The sequence below is a fragment of the Ostrea edulis genome, chromosome 1 (genome assembly GCF_947568905.1).
Source record: "Ostrea edulis chromosome 1, xbOstEdul1.1, whole genome shotgun sequence".
Lineage (NCBI taxonomy): Eukaryota > Metazoa > Mollusca > Bivalvia > Ostreida > Ostreidae > Ostrea > Ostrea edulis.
The window spans coordinates 33223335-33240665 of NC_079164.1; the positions used below are offsets into that span (position 1 = coordinate 33223335).

General features: G+C 34.3%; 1 protein-coding gene across 50 annotated transcripts in view; it reads right to left on the bottom strand.

Moving 5' to 3' along the window:
• LOC125659504 (CAP-Gly domain-containing linker protein 1-like) overlaps positions 1-15789 on the bottom strand; it is a 68698-nt gene extending 52909 nt beyond the window's left edge. For 27 of the 50 annotated variants that reach the window (XM_056145980.1, XM_056145927.1, XM_056145925.1 and 24 more), the window contains exons 1-4: positions 15682-15789; positions 6488-6561; positions 3921-4044; positions 1227-1313 (exon numbers count right to left, since the gene is read on the bottom strand). In XM_056145980.1, the coding sequence (XP_056001955.1) occupies positions 1227-1313; positions 3921-4044 (211 nt within the window). In that variant the 5' untranslated portion in view covers positions 6488-6561; positions 15682-15789. Of the gene's footprint in view, positions 1-1226; positions 3530-3920; positions 4045-5017; positions 6238-6487; positions 6562-7017; positions 7126-8869; positions 8966-15681 lie in introns of those variants that run through there. The other 23 variants (XM_056146009.1, XM_056145967.1, XM_056145954.1 and 20 more) reach the window with 7 other exon arrangements.
• Positions 15790-17331: the final 1542 nt, after the last annotated feature.

Genomic DNA, 17331 nt, shown 5'->3' on the forward strand with positions numbered 1-17331 from the left:
ATACTAATGAACATGTCTGCTTTGATTGTGCCTGGCGATCAACATTATAAATATTTCTTTCTGAGGTCAAGTAAAGGTTCCAGGGTAACCGATATGAATTCTCCCTTTTTTATTTGACATCAAACTTTTGATGTACGTCCATGAATATTTCATATATACATGAATAAATAAACATATATATATTATATAGATATCAATTTCATATATACATGTATAAATAAACATATATATATTATATAGATATCCCACTATTGACAATGAACACTTTATTGATCTGCATGAAAAATTATCATTTTAACCATATTTAAATCAGAATGTGAATTATTTTCATTCAGTTTGATTAAATATGCAAATCCTGATTCAAGGACTCAAACTCTGTAGTATTAAAATCAAAATGAAAGTAAGATTTAATTTTGATTAAACAAAATTACACCCAATTAATGAAATGTAAGTGAAGCATTAATATAAAGTTCAAAGTTGACTGATGTTTTCCTTACCTTTCCGATCTTTAACATAGAATTTAATGAAAATAAACACATTTAAATTAAAATTCAATTGATGATGTTTATTTAATACTTGTACCGAAATCATCTTCTGTACAAAATGATATTGAGAAATTTGTTAGTGTTATTTCCATTCCTTCATAAATCTGAAAAATGCAAAGCTTGTGCCAAAAAATTAAAGAAATAGCTTCAATACCACATTGAATACATAAAAACAAGATGTGCAAATACAAAAAAGCTTCTTTTTTTCGAGCAAAAATCACAAAAAATTAATAAGCAACATTTAAATTTTAAAAAATGTATCTAAATCTAACTTGAACAAACTAAAAAGCTGTTTAAAAGCAAAAGAGATGGTAATTAATGATATTGGAGATCACTTTTATTTCATGAGACCTTATTTTCATGTGAATACTATGAGGTATTTATTCACAAGACATAGCTTTCATGAATCATTATTTATCAATCAAGTAATTTATATGTTAAAGTTTATTCGTGAAATTTTTTTTTGGCAAATACCCAGTCTCATGAAATTACACGTAATGTTCTCGCGAATAAAATGTAATTCTGAGTATAATAAAAAAAATGTGCTGGTGTCAATCCATATCAGTCACTATTTGCTACTGTAAAACTTCTACAAGAGACCTCTAATTGGGAAAAATCTATACCTCTAATAAAAACCGTGTACAAAGTATCGGAGAGTGATTTATATATATCTGGTTTTACCTGGAAGTTTTTGGACCATCTCTGCAGCATATTTTTCTGCTAAATTGGCACTAATACCAGCAGCTCGGGCGCTCTTAGCAATAGCACCTTCAAACAAATCAAGCATACACACCAGATAGTCACAACAGGGACACACGACCATCCAAACTCAACTTTGTGACAAAGTCTTTGTGAAGGACATGGAGGGTTTTTTTTTCTTGGACACCCCATCCTCTTCCCTACCTTTCACCCTACGAGCTAATCCCATCTACTGGACAAGCCCATCTCTTGCTTTACTTTAGTAAGCTTTAGCGAATGTTGAAGACGCTATTTCTTACAGAAATTTCATACTATCAGTGACCAAAAATATCAAATTGTTCATAAACTAGGAGAGGAGTAGTATGAAGTAAATTTTTCTTTCAAAAATATCGTTGTCCTCGTAATTTCTGATTTTGAAAAAGAACACATCAAACCTGATGCTTAAAGCCACTATTGGACTGTTTACAGCATCAATCACCATGCTCTCAGTAGATGTTATCCTGTAAAGCATTGAACATGCTGTAAACAAGCCTGCATTCTGCTATAGAAATGAAGTCAGCCAAAGTACAAAAGATTGTGCAAGATGAAAACTTGCAGGAGGAGATTCCAAAGGGAAAGTACAAAAGATTGTGCAAGATGAAAACTTGCAGGAGGAGATTCCAAAGGGTGACTGCATGCACCAGAACCACAGACAAGGCAGAAAGTTGAGTTTGAATAAAAAACACAACAAAAAAGAAAACATAAACCATATAACTCCATAAAAGTATTATTTAATTCAACACATTCACATATCATGCAATTTCACACAATGAATCACTAGAAACTTTACTGCAATACTGTATGCTGGGTTATTTTTAGCCTTGTTTCTTTTCACCCTTGTTATGTTTGGGTAAATTTAAAATTGTATTAAAATATAATCATAAGATACTGAGAACTTCAAACATGAGGCCAATGGGCCACTTCATTCACCTGAGTCACCTTGGCCCATATCTAAATATTTCCCATATATTTAATTCCCATGTAAAACTTTGGTCCCTATTGTGGACCCAACCTACCCCTGGAGGCCATGATTTTAACAAACTTGAATCTGCACTATGTCTGGAAACTTTCATGTAAATGTAAACTTCTTTGGCCTAATGGTTCTTGAGAAGAAGATTTTAAAAGATTTTCTCTATATATTAGTATGTAAAACTTTGATCCCCTATTGTGACTTCATCCTACCCCTGGAGGCCATGATTTTAACAAACTTGAATCTGTACTATGTCAGGAAGCTTTCAAGTAAATGTAAACTTTTCTCACCCAGTGATCTTCAGGAGATTTTTAATAATTTTCCCCCTCAATAAAGTTGTATGTAAAACTTTGATCCCCTATTGTGGCCCCATTCTACCCCCTGGGGCCATGATTGCAACAAACTTGTATCTGCACATTGTCAGGACACCTTCATGTAAATTTCTACTTTCTTGGCCTAGTGGTTCTTGAAAAGATTTTCCCTATATATTTGCATGTAAAACTTTGATCCCCTATTGTGGTCCATCCTACCCCCAGGGGCCATGATTTTAACAAACTTGAATTTGCACTATGTCAGGAAGCTTTCATGATGTAAATTTCAGCTCCTCTGGCCCAGTGGTTCTTGAGAAGAAGATTTTTAAATAACCCCACCCTACTTTTGCATTTTTATGATTATCTCTCCTTTGAATGGGGCACAGCCCTTCATTTGAACAAACTTGAAAGCCCTTCACCCAAGGATGCTTTGTGTCTAGTTTGGTTGAAATTGACCCAGTGATTCTGGAGAAGAAGATGAAAATGTGAAAAGTTTATGCCGCCGCCAACGACAGACAACGGACAAATTTTGATCAGAAATGCTCACTTGAGCCCATGTGAGCTAAAAAAAAAAAAAAGTGAAATGGAGGATTGTTTTTGAAAAATCCAAATCATTTACTATTTCAATGCATAAAGGTGTAAGAAATGTAACAGGGGTAAAGATTTCCCAGTACCAGTATTAAGTGGACAACATCGCATAATTTCAATGACTGCACTGCAGACAACGATTAAGGCAGTTCTTCTGCAGTTAATTGAACAAAATCAACCATGAAATTCAAACATCATGTGCAAACACTTGGCTCAGAAAATAAGATATTTGTTCCATTAACTGCAAGACAATGTGCAAAGTAAAACATTCACAGAATCTAGGAAATGAACAAAGCATAGCAAATTCAACTTTTCAATTTTCTCTTAAATTCCATCTCATAATTTTCTAACAAACACAGAAAAAAATGAATTTGCTTTTTAAAATGAGGTTCAATATATTACAATGTAATAAGAATTCATTATGCATATTTCCCAATATATTTAAGAAAACTTCTTCAAGTCATTACTTCAAGATAAAGATGTGTAGAACTTTTTAAAATATCAAAAACTTGATTTTTACTGACAGCCATGAATCCATATATTAATATCTGTGTTATATTGTGGATTTTCTTTCAGCAGAATTTTCATTTAATGACACAAAATCTTAATCTGTACATATATTGAATCACATTTTATAGGTCAACAGTAATATGCAATTCTCTCATGGATATAAGTCACATATGAGTATCTGACATTCCACAAGTTAAATGCAGATCACATATGACCTTGCAGGTGTTGAAGACAATGACAAGGTGAGGAGAAGCTTACTTTGGGCTTTGTGCACAGACCCGGGAGTGGGAATACCTGTACCTGCCGAGCGGGGATGCGGAAGCCCCGTGGGGCGCCCTATTTTGCTAGGGGCCTTCAACCCTGAAGGTCTAGGCAAACTCATCTGAAAAATGAAATAAAAACTATGAGTAGTTCTTGGTTTGACATAGTACCACACATTAAGAGGATTCTACCTTGTATTCTATACACCACACTAATGAATAACAAGCAGTGCCAAGCATCACACAGAAAAAGTGAATCAATATCTTTATATGCACTCTCACACTTTAACCCAAAAGGTCCAATGCTTAAGAGTGTTTAACACACAGAGATACAGAATCAATACTTATAACTCACCATCATATTGACAATGAAACTTCCTCCTCAATCTATCTTATAATAATTAAAACTCTCCTTAACCTGTTAAACAAGCTGCACAGTTATCACTCTCTTAAAAACCCTTGTAAAATGCATTTAATATGTATATATAGTACTACTTACACGTAAAAGCTGCAATAAGTATACGCCTTATCAAATATACAAAAATAATCCCTTCTTTCTTACTGAATACCAAAATCAATAGATATTTCTCAGAAGGTCAATAAAATTCTAATAATACACATTTTCCCACATTGTTTTATTCAAGCATTGGGAATACATGTATAATATATCAATGCCATATGCGATAATATATATGTAACAATCTTCATGAATGAGTTTGCCAATAGCTCTGTCGACAACTGCACACATGTGCATGTACCAATCTCTTGGTAAACCTGTATTTCACACCATACTTGCAAGAAGGCTGAAAACAATGCAATTCAATGTCTTTGATTACAAATGATTTAAAATTCCAACTGAAATATTGAATACTATTGTTTCCAGTGGATTAGTGTCTGACAAACCTAAACAGAGATGTCCCAAACAAAATGTCAAATCTACTCTGTCATTTAATCCCCATAAATGTGAACTAATGACCTCTTCAAATATGCAGTACTCTAAATTAATGTGCCAGGAGTAATCACAAAACAAAGGTGTGGTGGACTACTCCATTAATTATGTGGGGTAATTCACACTCTTTGTCAATGTCAACTTACAATTGCAATCTAAAAAATATGATCCCTTAGTGTTAGAACTGTATCTGTGATCAGAAGAAATCTTTTTAGCTGTGATTCCAAAATGAATAAACAAGATCCACTAAACAGTGTAACAATCCTCCTTCGCTGCACTGATTTACTGGGATAAGACACCAGCTACAGAAATGACACACATTGTGTTTTGGGCCTATCACTCATCACTGTTTTGCCTTTCAATGTAATCCCTTCTTCTCATCGCCTCTGCTCATCTACTTAAGTCTCACTGTTAATAATCACAGCCACAATAAAATCATTCCTCCACTAAATTTAAAATATTTCATTTCCATGGTATTTTCCCTAACGAACAAATTTCTTCCTACTATATCCAGTTTTTGGAATCCCAGCACATGATATTTTTTGTTGTGTGCAATACTGTAAGTACTATTCCAATTTAACTGCACATGCACAACATATTTTGGCACTAAGGCAAAGATGAGGGGAAACACCACAACATCTCACTGTTGCCAACAGGAAAAAAAAGTTCATGCATTTAATTAGTTACATAAATACCACATATTGTGAGAAATCCAAGAAAAAAGTCAAGGAAGCTGTTAAGACTCGTTAATGTAATAATTAACAAAAAATATTTCACTTCTTGATGCGAGTGTTCTCAGTACAGAAACTCACTTAAGAATTTTACACCTTAACATTTCACACTATGAACTGCCAACAGATACTGAATGTGAATGTTTACATAATGTCAGCTAAAATCAAGGTAAAAAATACAGGTCACTGAAGGTCAAATGCATAGGTATTTACTTCATCTAAGCCCTGAAGGCACAAAGACCCCTGTTTTGACCTAACCTCTGTGTATATTTCACTGTCCAAAATGTAACACACACCTGTTTACAAAACAAATGAGCAGTGTCTTCCACCACTGTATGAAAGCTGTAGGACCCCTCCAAATTAATTCATTAAATGACATCCTAGGAATTTTAAATATTTGTAACTGATAGCCAACTGATAAATCTCACACTTCATGCAAACTCCACTTTGTTTTCATTGGACTTGACCAAAAGCCCACAAAAAACATTTGTGCTATGACAAACAGAATTTTGAATTATTTTATATGACTGTTCAAAGAATACAAGCATGTACTTTTTACAAAAATGTGTGAAAATCAAATGTTGCATCAATATTTGCTTTCAAGCACTTAAAACCAGTTCTTGAATATATATACATCATGTCTGCATCACGACCATATGTGAGAATCTGTTATTGCAACATACATCATTACTCTAATAGAAAACAAAACTTGAAACTGTTTACTTCTTGAACAGTTTCAACCTTTGCTGACTTTCATTAATGAAATCAGAATTCACTACTTTTCAATAGCCCATCTTCATAACAAAGCTTGTCACAACACTGATCAACATTATAATATACAAGTGCTGTAATGATGCAGTCACAGTTCTGCAAATAATTACCTACCTCTGTCTTCTACAACTAATTCCAATACCAATCGAGATTTTTCTTTTCTTCACATTGTTACAGCTGCTATTGTCCTGTGAATACAAAAACCTTTAATTGAGACGCACAACACAAAAAACGATTTAGCAGTCCAAAATGCTCTCAAGGTTTCAGGGGTCCTCTTAAAAATAAAAAGAAGGGTAATCAAAATCACAAATTATACAAGCTGTCACTTTATCAATGAACAATTCAGTGATTCATTTGCTCGAGTGCAGGTCTATCCAGATAAAAATCTGCAGCTTACTTAGGTGTTCTACATACACTTCATTTGTGGTATCATCAATTTTGATGAGACTGATACCGTAATTTAGCATGGATGTAATTTCGTGGGAAATAACTCAATACTTAATTCTCTCCTGTTTTTTTTTAATGTCCATTTTTCTGTAATTTTGAGGTCAAAATTATCTTGACCTAATCATTAAAATTACCTCTTTTAAATACAAGTCTCAAAAAGGTTCATTACAGGTAGACTTGTCAATACACGTACTTACATGCAGTTGATACAGTTATCAAGATAAAACTCTTTAACTCCAATACACTGCGATAATAAAATGTCCACATTTTGAACATGAATGCATTACCAGGCTGCAACGCTTAGTCATCCAGTGATGACAAATTCAAGAGTTACAGAGGTTAAAAAAAAAAAATTAACCAAAAGCAGCTGCCATAAGCATTCCTACAAAATGAAAGACAATATACATTTCACATTTAGTGTATACAATGTTATATTCTAAATCACACAGGATACTTGTATTCAAATCCACATTTTAACACTATAAAGGGAAATACTGGAAGTGGTTGCTAAAAGACAGATGGTTACTGATTCACACGTTCACCAAATAAATGATTAGGGCTTTCAATAAGGGGCGGCAGAAGACAATTTTTCACTGTTTCATTGATCAGAATTCACCACTTCAAATTTCATAATATGCAAAATAACTATCTAAAAATTCTTCATTTTCTTAAATTTAAACTCTTCAAATGATTAAATTTCCATTGAAAGTTCTGAATGATAACCGGAAAATACAGTATCAAATATGAACTCTCATTGGAAAAAAAATATTATTGATTCGAATTAACACACACACATACATATATATACTGTCATATATAATGGCCCATCAGCTGATTTGCATTTAAACAAACACAAAATCCGAGGTTTATACAGGTGATTGAACTACGTGACTGTAGACACAAAGAACAGTGCAAGAAGGCAGGAAGTTTAAAATGAGTGACTACTGAACGCGTAGAATTGGCCTTGTGTTACACATGTAAGAAGACACAGAGTTTAAAATGAGTGACTACTGAACGCGTAGAATTGGCCTTGTGTTACACATGTAAGAAGGCACGGAATTTAAAATGAGTGACCACTGAATGCGTAGAATTGGCCTCGTGTTACATACGTAAGAAGGCACGGAATTTAAAATGAGTGACCACTGAACGCGTAGAATTGGCCTTGTGTTACATATGTAAGAAGGCACGGAGTTTAAAATGAGTGACCACTGAACGCGTAGAATTGGCCTTTATTTACACATGTAAAAGACACAAAGCTTAAAACGAGTGACTACTGAACGCGTAGAATTGGCCTTGTGTTACACATGTAAAGTGGCTGGGTAACTATAAAGGCAATTTTGACTATGCGTGTATTTAGGGACTAGTTTGTATGTATCATGCGGGCATAAAAGTAAATGAAAGCATACAGTAATTCGCATAATTAGTGAAGCCTATTATGCAGAAATTACCAAATACTTCAAGTATTTCTATATCCTCCATAGTACAAACTGGATATTTATTCCCTTAAATGATAAATTTGTAATCTAACTTATTTCTTTTATAAGTAAAGGCTTATTTGATTAGTTTGCTAAAGCTAAATTATGCATGCATTATGATGTTGCCTTGCTTTAGTTTATGACACCACTTTGTGATCCTGAACATTCGTTGAGTGATCAGGGTTAAGGTATAAGATTTAGGATTGCAAACAACTATATAAACCTACACTCGCTTATCTTTGACTTTTGGCTGATTTTATGCAATTCTTTCTGGCAAAAGGCAGTTTTGAAACCAAAAAGCTTGCATGAATCAATTTAAAGTCTAAGCATGTAATGGAGTTCAACATGTAATTACTATATAATAAAGCATTGCTCATTTCTTTTTAATGAATATAAAGCTAAAAACTCTAATGAGAAAACAAGTCTTTACAATATAACCATGAAAATGTCCTTAGATTTCAATTTTGAGTTTGAGGAGGTATACTACACCATAAAAATGGCCGACTTCCTTTTAAAACATGAATGAAAATATAAATATTTGCAATATTTGTATTTTCCTTTTAAATATAATTACCTAGTTGGGTAGCTAGTCATTCAACATGTCAACTGCTGATCTACATAATGCGGGTTCAAGTCCAGTAGGGGTTTCCAATTTTTTCCAGATTACTTTCTACAAAAACTTTTTTGACTAAATACAGTATATGAAAGTTTCCAATTCCAAAATAATATCACATGTATCCTTCATTTTCCATCCATATTCTTCCGTAAAAATAATGGGCCACCATTGAAGAATTATTTACATGACCAACGCTCCCTATATTGTCGGAACCCTCGGGTTTTCTCTCTGATAAACTGCATCCGTTGAATGCAGTTTAACAGAGAGAAAACCCATGGATTCCAACGATGCACTCCCTATTAGTTAATTTGTTCCATTTTTGTCTGTGTATTCTAATATTTTTTAAAATCTAAATCTTGCTTGTTTTTTGAAAACATACCAATGAAAGTTGCATTACTGTCAGATTTTTGTCAGTTTACTGAATCTTAATGCAGAGTATACTTGCTTCCTTCTTCATGTCATTACAGTGTGATTTTAAGTTGTACAAAAACAAGATTAATCAAATTCCTACTTATAATCACTACTGTAATGATATGTTGCATTTACAGCAAATCAACATTGTTTAAAGGATGACCTCAAATATATAGAGGTTATCCTCAGCAACATTCAACATACTGCATTTTCTAAGGAACCAGTACAGTTGTTTTGGAGGCTGAAAGGACAATTGCAGTGTTTTTATTTTATCAAGTATTACAATTTATGAAATATCACTATCACTGTAGTTTCTGCTTCTTAAAACACCTACCATCTATTTACATCAGATTGTAAGGAAGACACAATACATGACCAGGTTAACAGGAACTGGCATCAGATCAGGAAATTTAAGATCAGTAAGGAAGCATACTATACATCAGAACAAGTTCAGATTTTGCTTCCTTGTCTTGCTGAAATTCAAAATCCACCTAGATACTCTGTAAACTATGCCTTATCATTTACAGCATTTGTTGTTGCAGTAGCTCAGTCATGTACAGATCTGTAGCTCTCTGGGGAGATCCAACCCATATAATAACCTATAATTTACGGCATAGAAAAATCTGTGAATGGTTGAGGCCTTAGTTGTATTACCAAGTTCTTACATTGCCATCTCAAAAATTTAATATCCATTTGCAACCCCAAAACTCACAGCTTCGAATGCATTTGTTGACGTAGCCAGTTAATTTCAATCCTGTTGCTATTTGTATCTACTCATATTATCCGATACGAGGCATACATTTGGTCTTCAATTATTATAAACATGAAAAATTAATATAAATTTTTTTTTCTTCATTTTTCTAAATGTGAAATAAGCTGTTGAGTATTGAAAATGTTATGAACACCTAGTCTGGTCCCTTACACTCCATTTAATAGTGAAGTGTAACAAGAGTAAGGCCAACAATACAACATACGCCCGTTTGACCTTTAGTGCAATATCTGTATCCATAATGAGAAAAAGTCGAGAACACTATTTGACCTATTTTTAGCCCTAAAGTAGGTTATGGTGCACCAATCAAGTTGAAGTGTCAACTGATTATGTATTTCTCTGATACTGATAGGGAAGTTGTAACAAAATTTCAGGGTCATACCTGTATTTATGTTGTATTTAAAAAAAAGGGAAAATTGCTTGACCTACTTTTACCCCTAAAGTAGGTCATATTGCCAATGAACCTGAAATGCAAACTAAACTTATATTCCTATGAGAGGAAGCTTGTAACTAAATTTCAGGGCAATAACTGTATTCATAACAAAACAAAGTTGTGTACCAAGTTTGCTCGCCCCAATACTTCAATCTGTATTCTGCCCACAAGCTTTTCCTATTAACTGATACTATGACCTTGACCTTTGACTTTCAAAAACAATAGGCATCTTCCCCTCATCATATTTTACCTACAATGTTCAGACAGACAAACGGACGGAGCCATACCAATATAATACATCCTGTCTTTGACAGGCGTATAAAAACAGTGGCCAAGATAAGGACCAGACTAATGAAAGTCAGGAATTTTGTTCAATAATCAAACAATTATTTCTTAAAGTTGCATGGTCCCAATTACGACAATTTTTTTCCATCTTGTGAAAACGCTATTAAATTATCGCAGGTATGTAGTTATGAGGCTGTATGACATGTCAAATATTATTTCACCTGTTTTAACCAAAATTATTTGATTTTAAATCGGTGTTTACAAACAACCGCGTCACTCTGCCATTTCAAGTGACAGTCACACGACCAGTTCAAACTTTCAGATCATCGGTGGTCTTATCTGTGTAAAGCTGTGTATTTTGTTATAACAGTACCGTACCTTAAGTTTAATAGAAACAAGAGGTACTGTGAGCAATGCTCACTTAGAATACCCCTCGCTTACCCCAATCTCCCAAAGGGTGTTGTTAATAGGCATAAATTACCTCTTTCCTGAGTGTAAAAATGTAGTATGCCTTTGTAGAAGAAATGGAAGATATAGTCCGAACACAAATCCATGGTATAAACCTATAATTTTGACCTTGAGATCAAAGGTCAAGGTCATAAAGAGGTCATGAATGTACATGACACATAGTCTCATGGTGATACAACCATGTCTTATGGTATGACTATGTCAAAACCCTATAATCAATTTTGACCTTGAGGTCAAAGTTCAAGGTCATATAGAGGTCATGAAGGTACCTGACACATCGTCTCATGGTGATACACTCATGTGTCAAATATGGTATGCCTATGTCAAAGAACAAAGAAGTCATGGCCCTGACACGAATCCATTGTAAAAACCTTTAATTTTGACCTTGAGGTCAAGTTCATATGGAGGTCATGAAGGTACCTGACACATCGTCTCATGGTGATACACTCATGTGTCAAATATGGTATGCCTATGTCAAAGAACAAAGAAGTTATGGCCCTGACATGAATCCATTGTAAAAACGTTTAATTTTGACCTTGAGGTCAAGGTCATATGGAGGTCATGAAGGTACATGACACATTGTCTCATGGTGATACACTAATGTGTCAAATATGGTATGCCTATGTCAAAGAACAAAGAAGTTATGGCCCGGACACGAATCCATTGTAAAAAACCTTTAAATTTGACCTTAAGGTCAAGAGTCAAGGTCATATAGAGGTCATGAAGGTACCAGACACATCGTCTGATGGTGATCCACCTGTGTGCCAAATATGGTATGCCTTTGTCAAAGAACAAAGAAGTTATGGCCCGGACACGAATCTGGAGACAGACAGACGGACGGACGGAGAGAGAGTGATTCCTATATACCCCCCAGAACTTCGTTCGGGGGATATAATAAAAATATCATATACTTCTTAGTAATTCACTGTTTTACGTTCTTTCAGTCTTAAAATTAGACAGTTGCTCTGAGTTACTACATCATATTGGGATTCCCCTGATGCGCGTGAGGCTATTTATATACACCTAACAATGTATAATTTATGCACCATCTGGAACACCTCGAGCTTTTCACCGAAAAACACTGTGTTTTCGGTGAAAGACCTGAGGTGTTCCGGATGATTTTATGTGTACCACACTATGTTTACTTTCTAAATAATCTTCTCGCTGTTTTCTTTTACATGTAAATGTTTTCAAGCATGTAATTAAGGAAAAGTTAATAACTTTTAACACTAATTAATCTGCTTGAAAATAATTATGTACAAAAATAATACAAGAACATCTGATTATACAGTTTTAACTAAACTGTGATGATATATGGAGCCATTGCTAATTCAAAGTGTATGAGTATGGAAATGAATGGGGTACGATTTGACTGGCAACCAACATTGCAACATCAACAAACAAAATCATTTGAAGCCCTGTATCTTTAGATAGCATGAGGCTTTAATAAATATTTGAAGACAAGATACCAGTTCGGTGGGAAAATGTCGAATATACCCATAAATAAGTCAGGGTGTTTTTTTGGGTGTGTGTGTGTGTGTGTGTGTGTGTGTGTGTGTGTGTGTGTTAAAATTTTGACTCTGAAATCTAAGTCCAACTTATATGCACATACTATTGCTGGGAAGTTTTTCTTGTTGCACAGCTTGCATCATTTGAAAACATTAAAGTGTTAATATCAGTTTAATCACTAACAAATCACCATGGGTAATAATTCAAATAACAAAACTAGTAAGTACTTACTACAGTGATGATATTAATGAAATCATGCTTAATAAACTATTTAATACCTTATACAAATTGTAATCATCAACTTTTAATCTCAAAATCAATAGCCTTTCTTATGTTATCGAGATTCATCACTTGGAGTGTCATTGGACAAGATTGGAGAAAACAGATTTAAAAGTTATCATCTGGAAATTATGATTTTATGTAATATACAAATTTCTGATTTTGGTCTTTGACCTCAAAACCAATAGGGGTCTTTTTCAAGTCACAGAGATTTATTGTACAAAACTTCTGGACTTTCTGAGATATAGTCTAGAAGCAAAAGTGAGAAACAGACAATGACAGACAGACAATAAAAGTGGGGAACAAAAAGTATTTAGAAGAAGAATGTGATGGGTTTTGAAATTCTGTATTAACAATGTGCAGTGTTCATCAAGGAACCTACACACTAGGAGCAGAGATGGCAAAAGAGTGTACAAATTTACCAGACAGTAAGTCCTGTAGATCACAGATATATTAATAAAACTACCAGGCAAGCTAAAAATTTACCAGACAAGAAAAAAACAACCTGAAATTGTTTTCAACTTCATTTATTTTCAATCGGTGGCTATGACAGTTCAAACCGTTAACATGTCATCAAACAACATAGGTTTGGTCTTTCATTTTTATTTTTGTCTAAAATCCTTTAGTGGACAGGTGGTCAGCCCAGGTTCTAAGTTTTACTGCACAATTTAAACTTTACAGAAGATTTCTGGACATCCTGAACTAGTGACCAACTGAATTTAACAGATGTCATAATGTTGAACATGTCATAAGTACAGTCAACAGCTGCACGTGGGAAGATAATACTGTACATTGCTGATTATAAAGTATTAGTGCGTACAGATTATCGCCGACTTTCAATATTGTCGGTGGCTATAACTGAAACAATGTGAACAATTGATTATCATATTGAAAATCGACGCCATCAGCATTTTAAAAATAATACGAATATTCCTGCCACGTCCACTTAATTAAAAACAAAATTGGCTGGTGAAGCGAGTCACCCGGTAAGAACAACAAAAGTCGAGAGATCTGTCACCAGTGATTCCGAAGGTCCGTCGGACATTGGCAAATGTCCGGTAATTTTTGTGTTGGTCCGATCAATATCAGTTGTTGGTCGGACCAAGTGTCCGATAATTTCCCAATTCCCCTGAGAGGGTGATAATTCAATTGAGCAATATCCCGTGAAACTACAGACATCTTTGAAGCATTTGAATTAGGTAATAAATAACACATAAAATAAAGCGTTTAAACTATACTCTGGTCAAGAAATACTTGAACAACATGCAACATGGGCACATTTGATTGAACAATTTGCACTCGAGTTACACGAAATGTTCGAGTTTTAAAAAACACGTGTAATTCATAACACTGGTGTTGAACACGGGTTGGAAAAGTTTACTATACTGACAAATCTGAAGTGAAATGCTTGGGCTAATAAAGTACGTTGTCGATGCCATTCTGGGCCAGAAAGTTTAAATTTACATGAAAGCTTCCTGACATTTTGTTAAAATCATGGCCCCCAAGGGTAGGGTAGGGCGACAATAGGGGATCAAAGGTTTACATGGCAATATATAGGGAACATCTTTAAAAATCTTCTCAAGAACCACTAGGCCAGAAAGTTCAAATTTACATGAAATTTTAAGCTTCCTGATATAGTGTAAATTCAAGTTTGTTAAAACCATGGCCCCCAAGGGTAGGGTGGGGCCACAATAGGGGATTACTTTGCATATAAAATTTTGGTCTGGTAAAATGTGATTTGGTCCAGTAACATCTCGACCATTACTGGACCAAATGTCCAGTAAATACCAGAAGACCTTGGGAAGCACTGCTGTCACTATCCCTGGAAAACATATTCAAAAGTATGAGATAATCAACTGTTCTCATTTTTAACATCCGATTATCAAAAAATAATTTTTCTCTATTTCCTATCACTATAAAGTATCAATGTTGCTATTTCAGGTCATAGGTTCTTAAAATATTAGAAATTTTTGTTAAAGATCTGGGAAATTCCTAATCCATCAAGTTTGAGCCTTGGTTTATGTCCCATATATACGCAGCGCCAAGTCAAAGGTAACTTGTCGTGAACCTCAAGCATGCTGGAGTGGGGAATTCCCCTTGTTATTGTTAAGTTGGACATTTACCAATTTAGAATTCTAAGGTTTTTGTATTTTAAACATGACAGCTGAGAGTTTCAGACAAAATGGGAATACTTAGGTAATCACAAAGGGACATATTACATAGTTCACTGAATTAATGACGTGTCGGCTACTATTAGTCAATGGGTTTAGAGCGATCACGGAGACACTGAAATCGTCAGCAGTCTCTGTAGAATCAACATATTTATTAAACCAACAACTACATAAATTGCTATGAATAAAGTGTACATATGGATGCTATCTGACAATTCTTTGATTCGAAATGTCTCTGTCCAGAATAGATAAACCAGGTGTGTTAGCTAGCTAGGTGTGGATGAACTTCCATCTCAACTCACCATTTGAAGGGATTTCACATTGCAACGTCACTGTTATTATCGTTAAGAAGTCGTTTTGCGCATGATCATGACATTCGATTACATATCATATTGTAACATATGCTTTAGTATCAGCCATTGCAACAACATAACCATTCATATACCTTAAACTTCCAAAAACTTGAATATAGCCTAGTCCCTCCTACTACATTTGATGACAGTCAACTGAAAATCATTCTTCACGCATGCTCAATTGCACACCACTTCCTGCAGGGGAGATGACTCAGAAAATATTTAGGAATGTTTTTAAATACATAATAAAGAACTATGCACGTTAACTTTGGATTCCCGCCTACATTTTTAACTCGTATATTATTATTTTGAAAAGCTTTGCAGTCTTGCTAATTGGACGTTTTTTTAATGCGAAGTAATATCCATTTTTAATTGATAATCAACTTTAATACCAGTATTTTTTTTATTACAACTCCATTTCCATTAGGGGGTAAAAAAATGTTCTAATTGAAACCAGGCTTTAAAATGCCATATATTTTAGAATACCAATTGATATATACATAAATAACCATTTAATTTGTCAAATTACTTTACATTATTGAGTAAAAAATAGTTAATCTTCATTTTTCATGGTTTATTAACCTCGGTAACGGACAATGTACTAGGCCTAGTGTATAAGAGGGAACTCAAGATCTGGTGTTCGGCGGGAGGAGTCTGCTTCAGGTACAGCATATAGTCTCTTAATTTGGAGTTCTGGGTACAGACGTGGATTTGTCCGGGAATGACAGTGGTTGTTGTCAGTAACGGCAGATGCATGCCATTGGCGAAGAAGTGCCAAATTAAACATTCAGATAGAACTTGACAAGCTGGTTTTTAAATTAAGCTTCAGGACGAAGCTTCCCTAATTGGGGGGAAATGTAGTGAACAGTATAAGAGGGAACTTATACTGCCTCACTAGAGAGCTAGCTTTTCTAGTGATGCAGTAGAGGCTCTCTCTTTATCATGCAAATTAAGCAACAGAGGGTGTGATCCGCACTTGGCTGGGTGACAACTACACGTTACAAATTGGTGGCAGCATAGTGACTCTGGTGTTTGGTGGGACTTCAGGTAGAGTCTCTTCGGAGTTCTGGGACTTCATGTCCATGTATGGACGTGGTTTTGTCCAGGGATGACAGGTGATTGTATGGAGCGCCAAATTAACATATTTAACTGAAATAATTGAAGATATCTTCAATTATTTGAAGATATCATCAATTCAATTATTGCTCTCTTTAATTGAATTAATGCGTGCATTAAATCAATTATTGCTCTCATCAAATGAATTAATGCGCGCTTCAATTCAATTATTGCTCTCATCAACTGAATTAATGCGCGCATCATTTGAATTAATGAGAGCAATAATTGATTTAATGCGTGCATTAATTCAATTATTGCTCTCTTCAATTCAATTGATGCGCGCATCAATTGAATTAATGGTCGAGAGCAATAATTGAATTAATGCACGCATTAAATCAATTATTGCTCTCTTCAATTCAATTGATGAGAGCATCAATTTAGTAAAAATATTGCTCGTAATAATTAATTTAGAGCTCGGTATAAATAATTTGATGATCTCTTTAATTCAATTGAAGATATCTTTAAATCATTTACAATGTTTTTGTATAAGGAATTAATGCGCACATCAATTCTTTTAAAGAGAGCAACAATTCAACTAAAGATATCATTGATTCAATTGTGGATATGTTGAATTGAAGATATCTTTAATTATATAGTTGCTCTCTCTAAAAGAATTATTGCTCTCT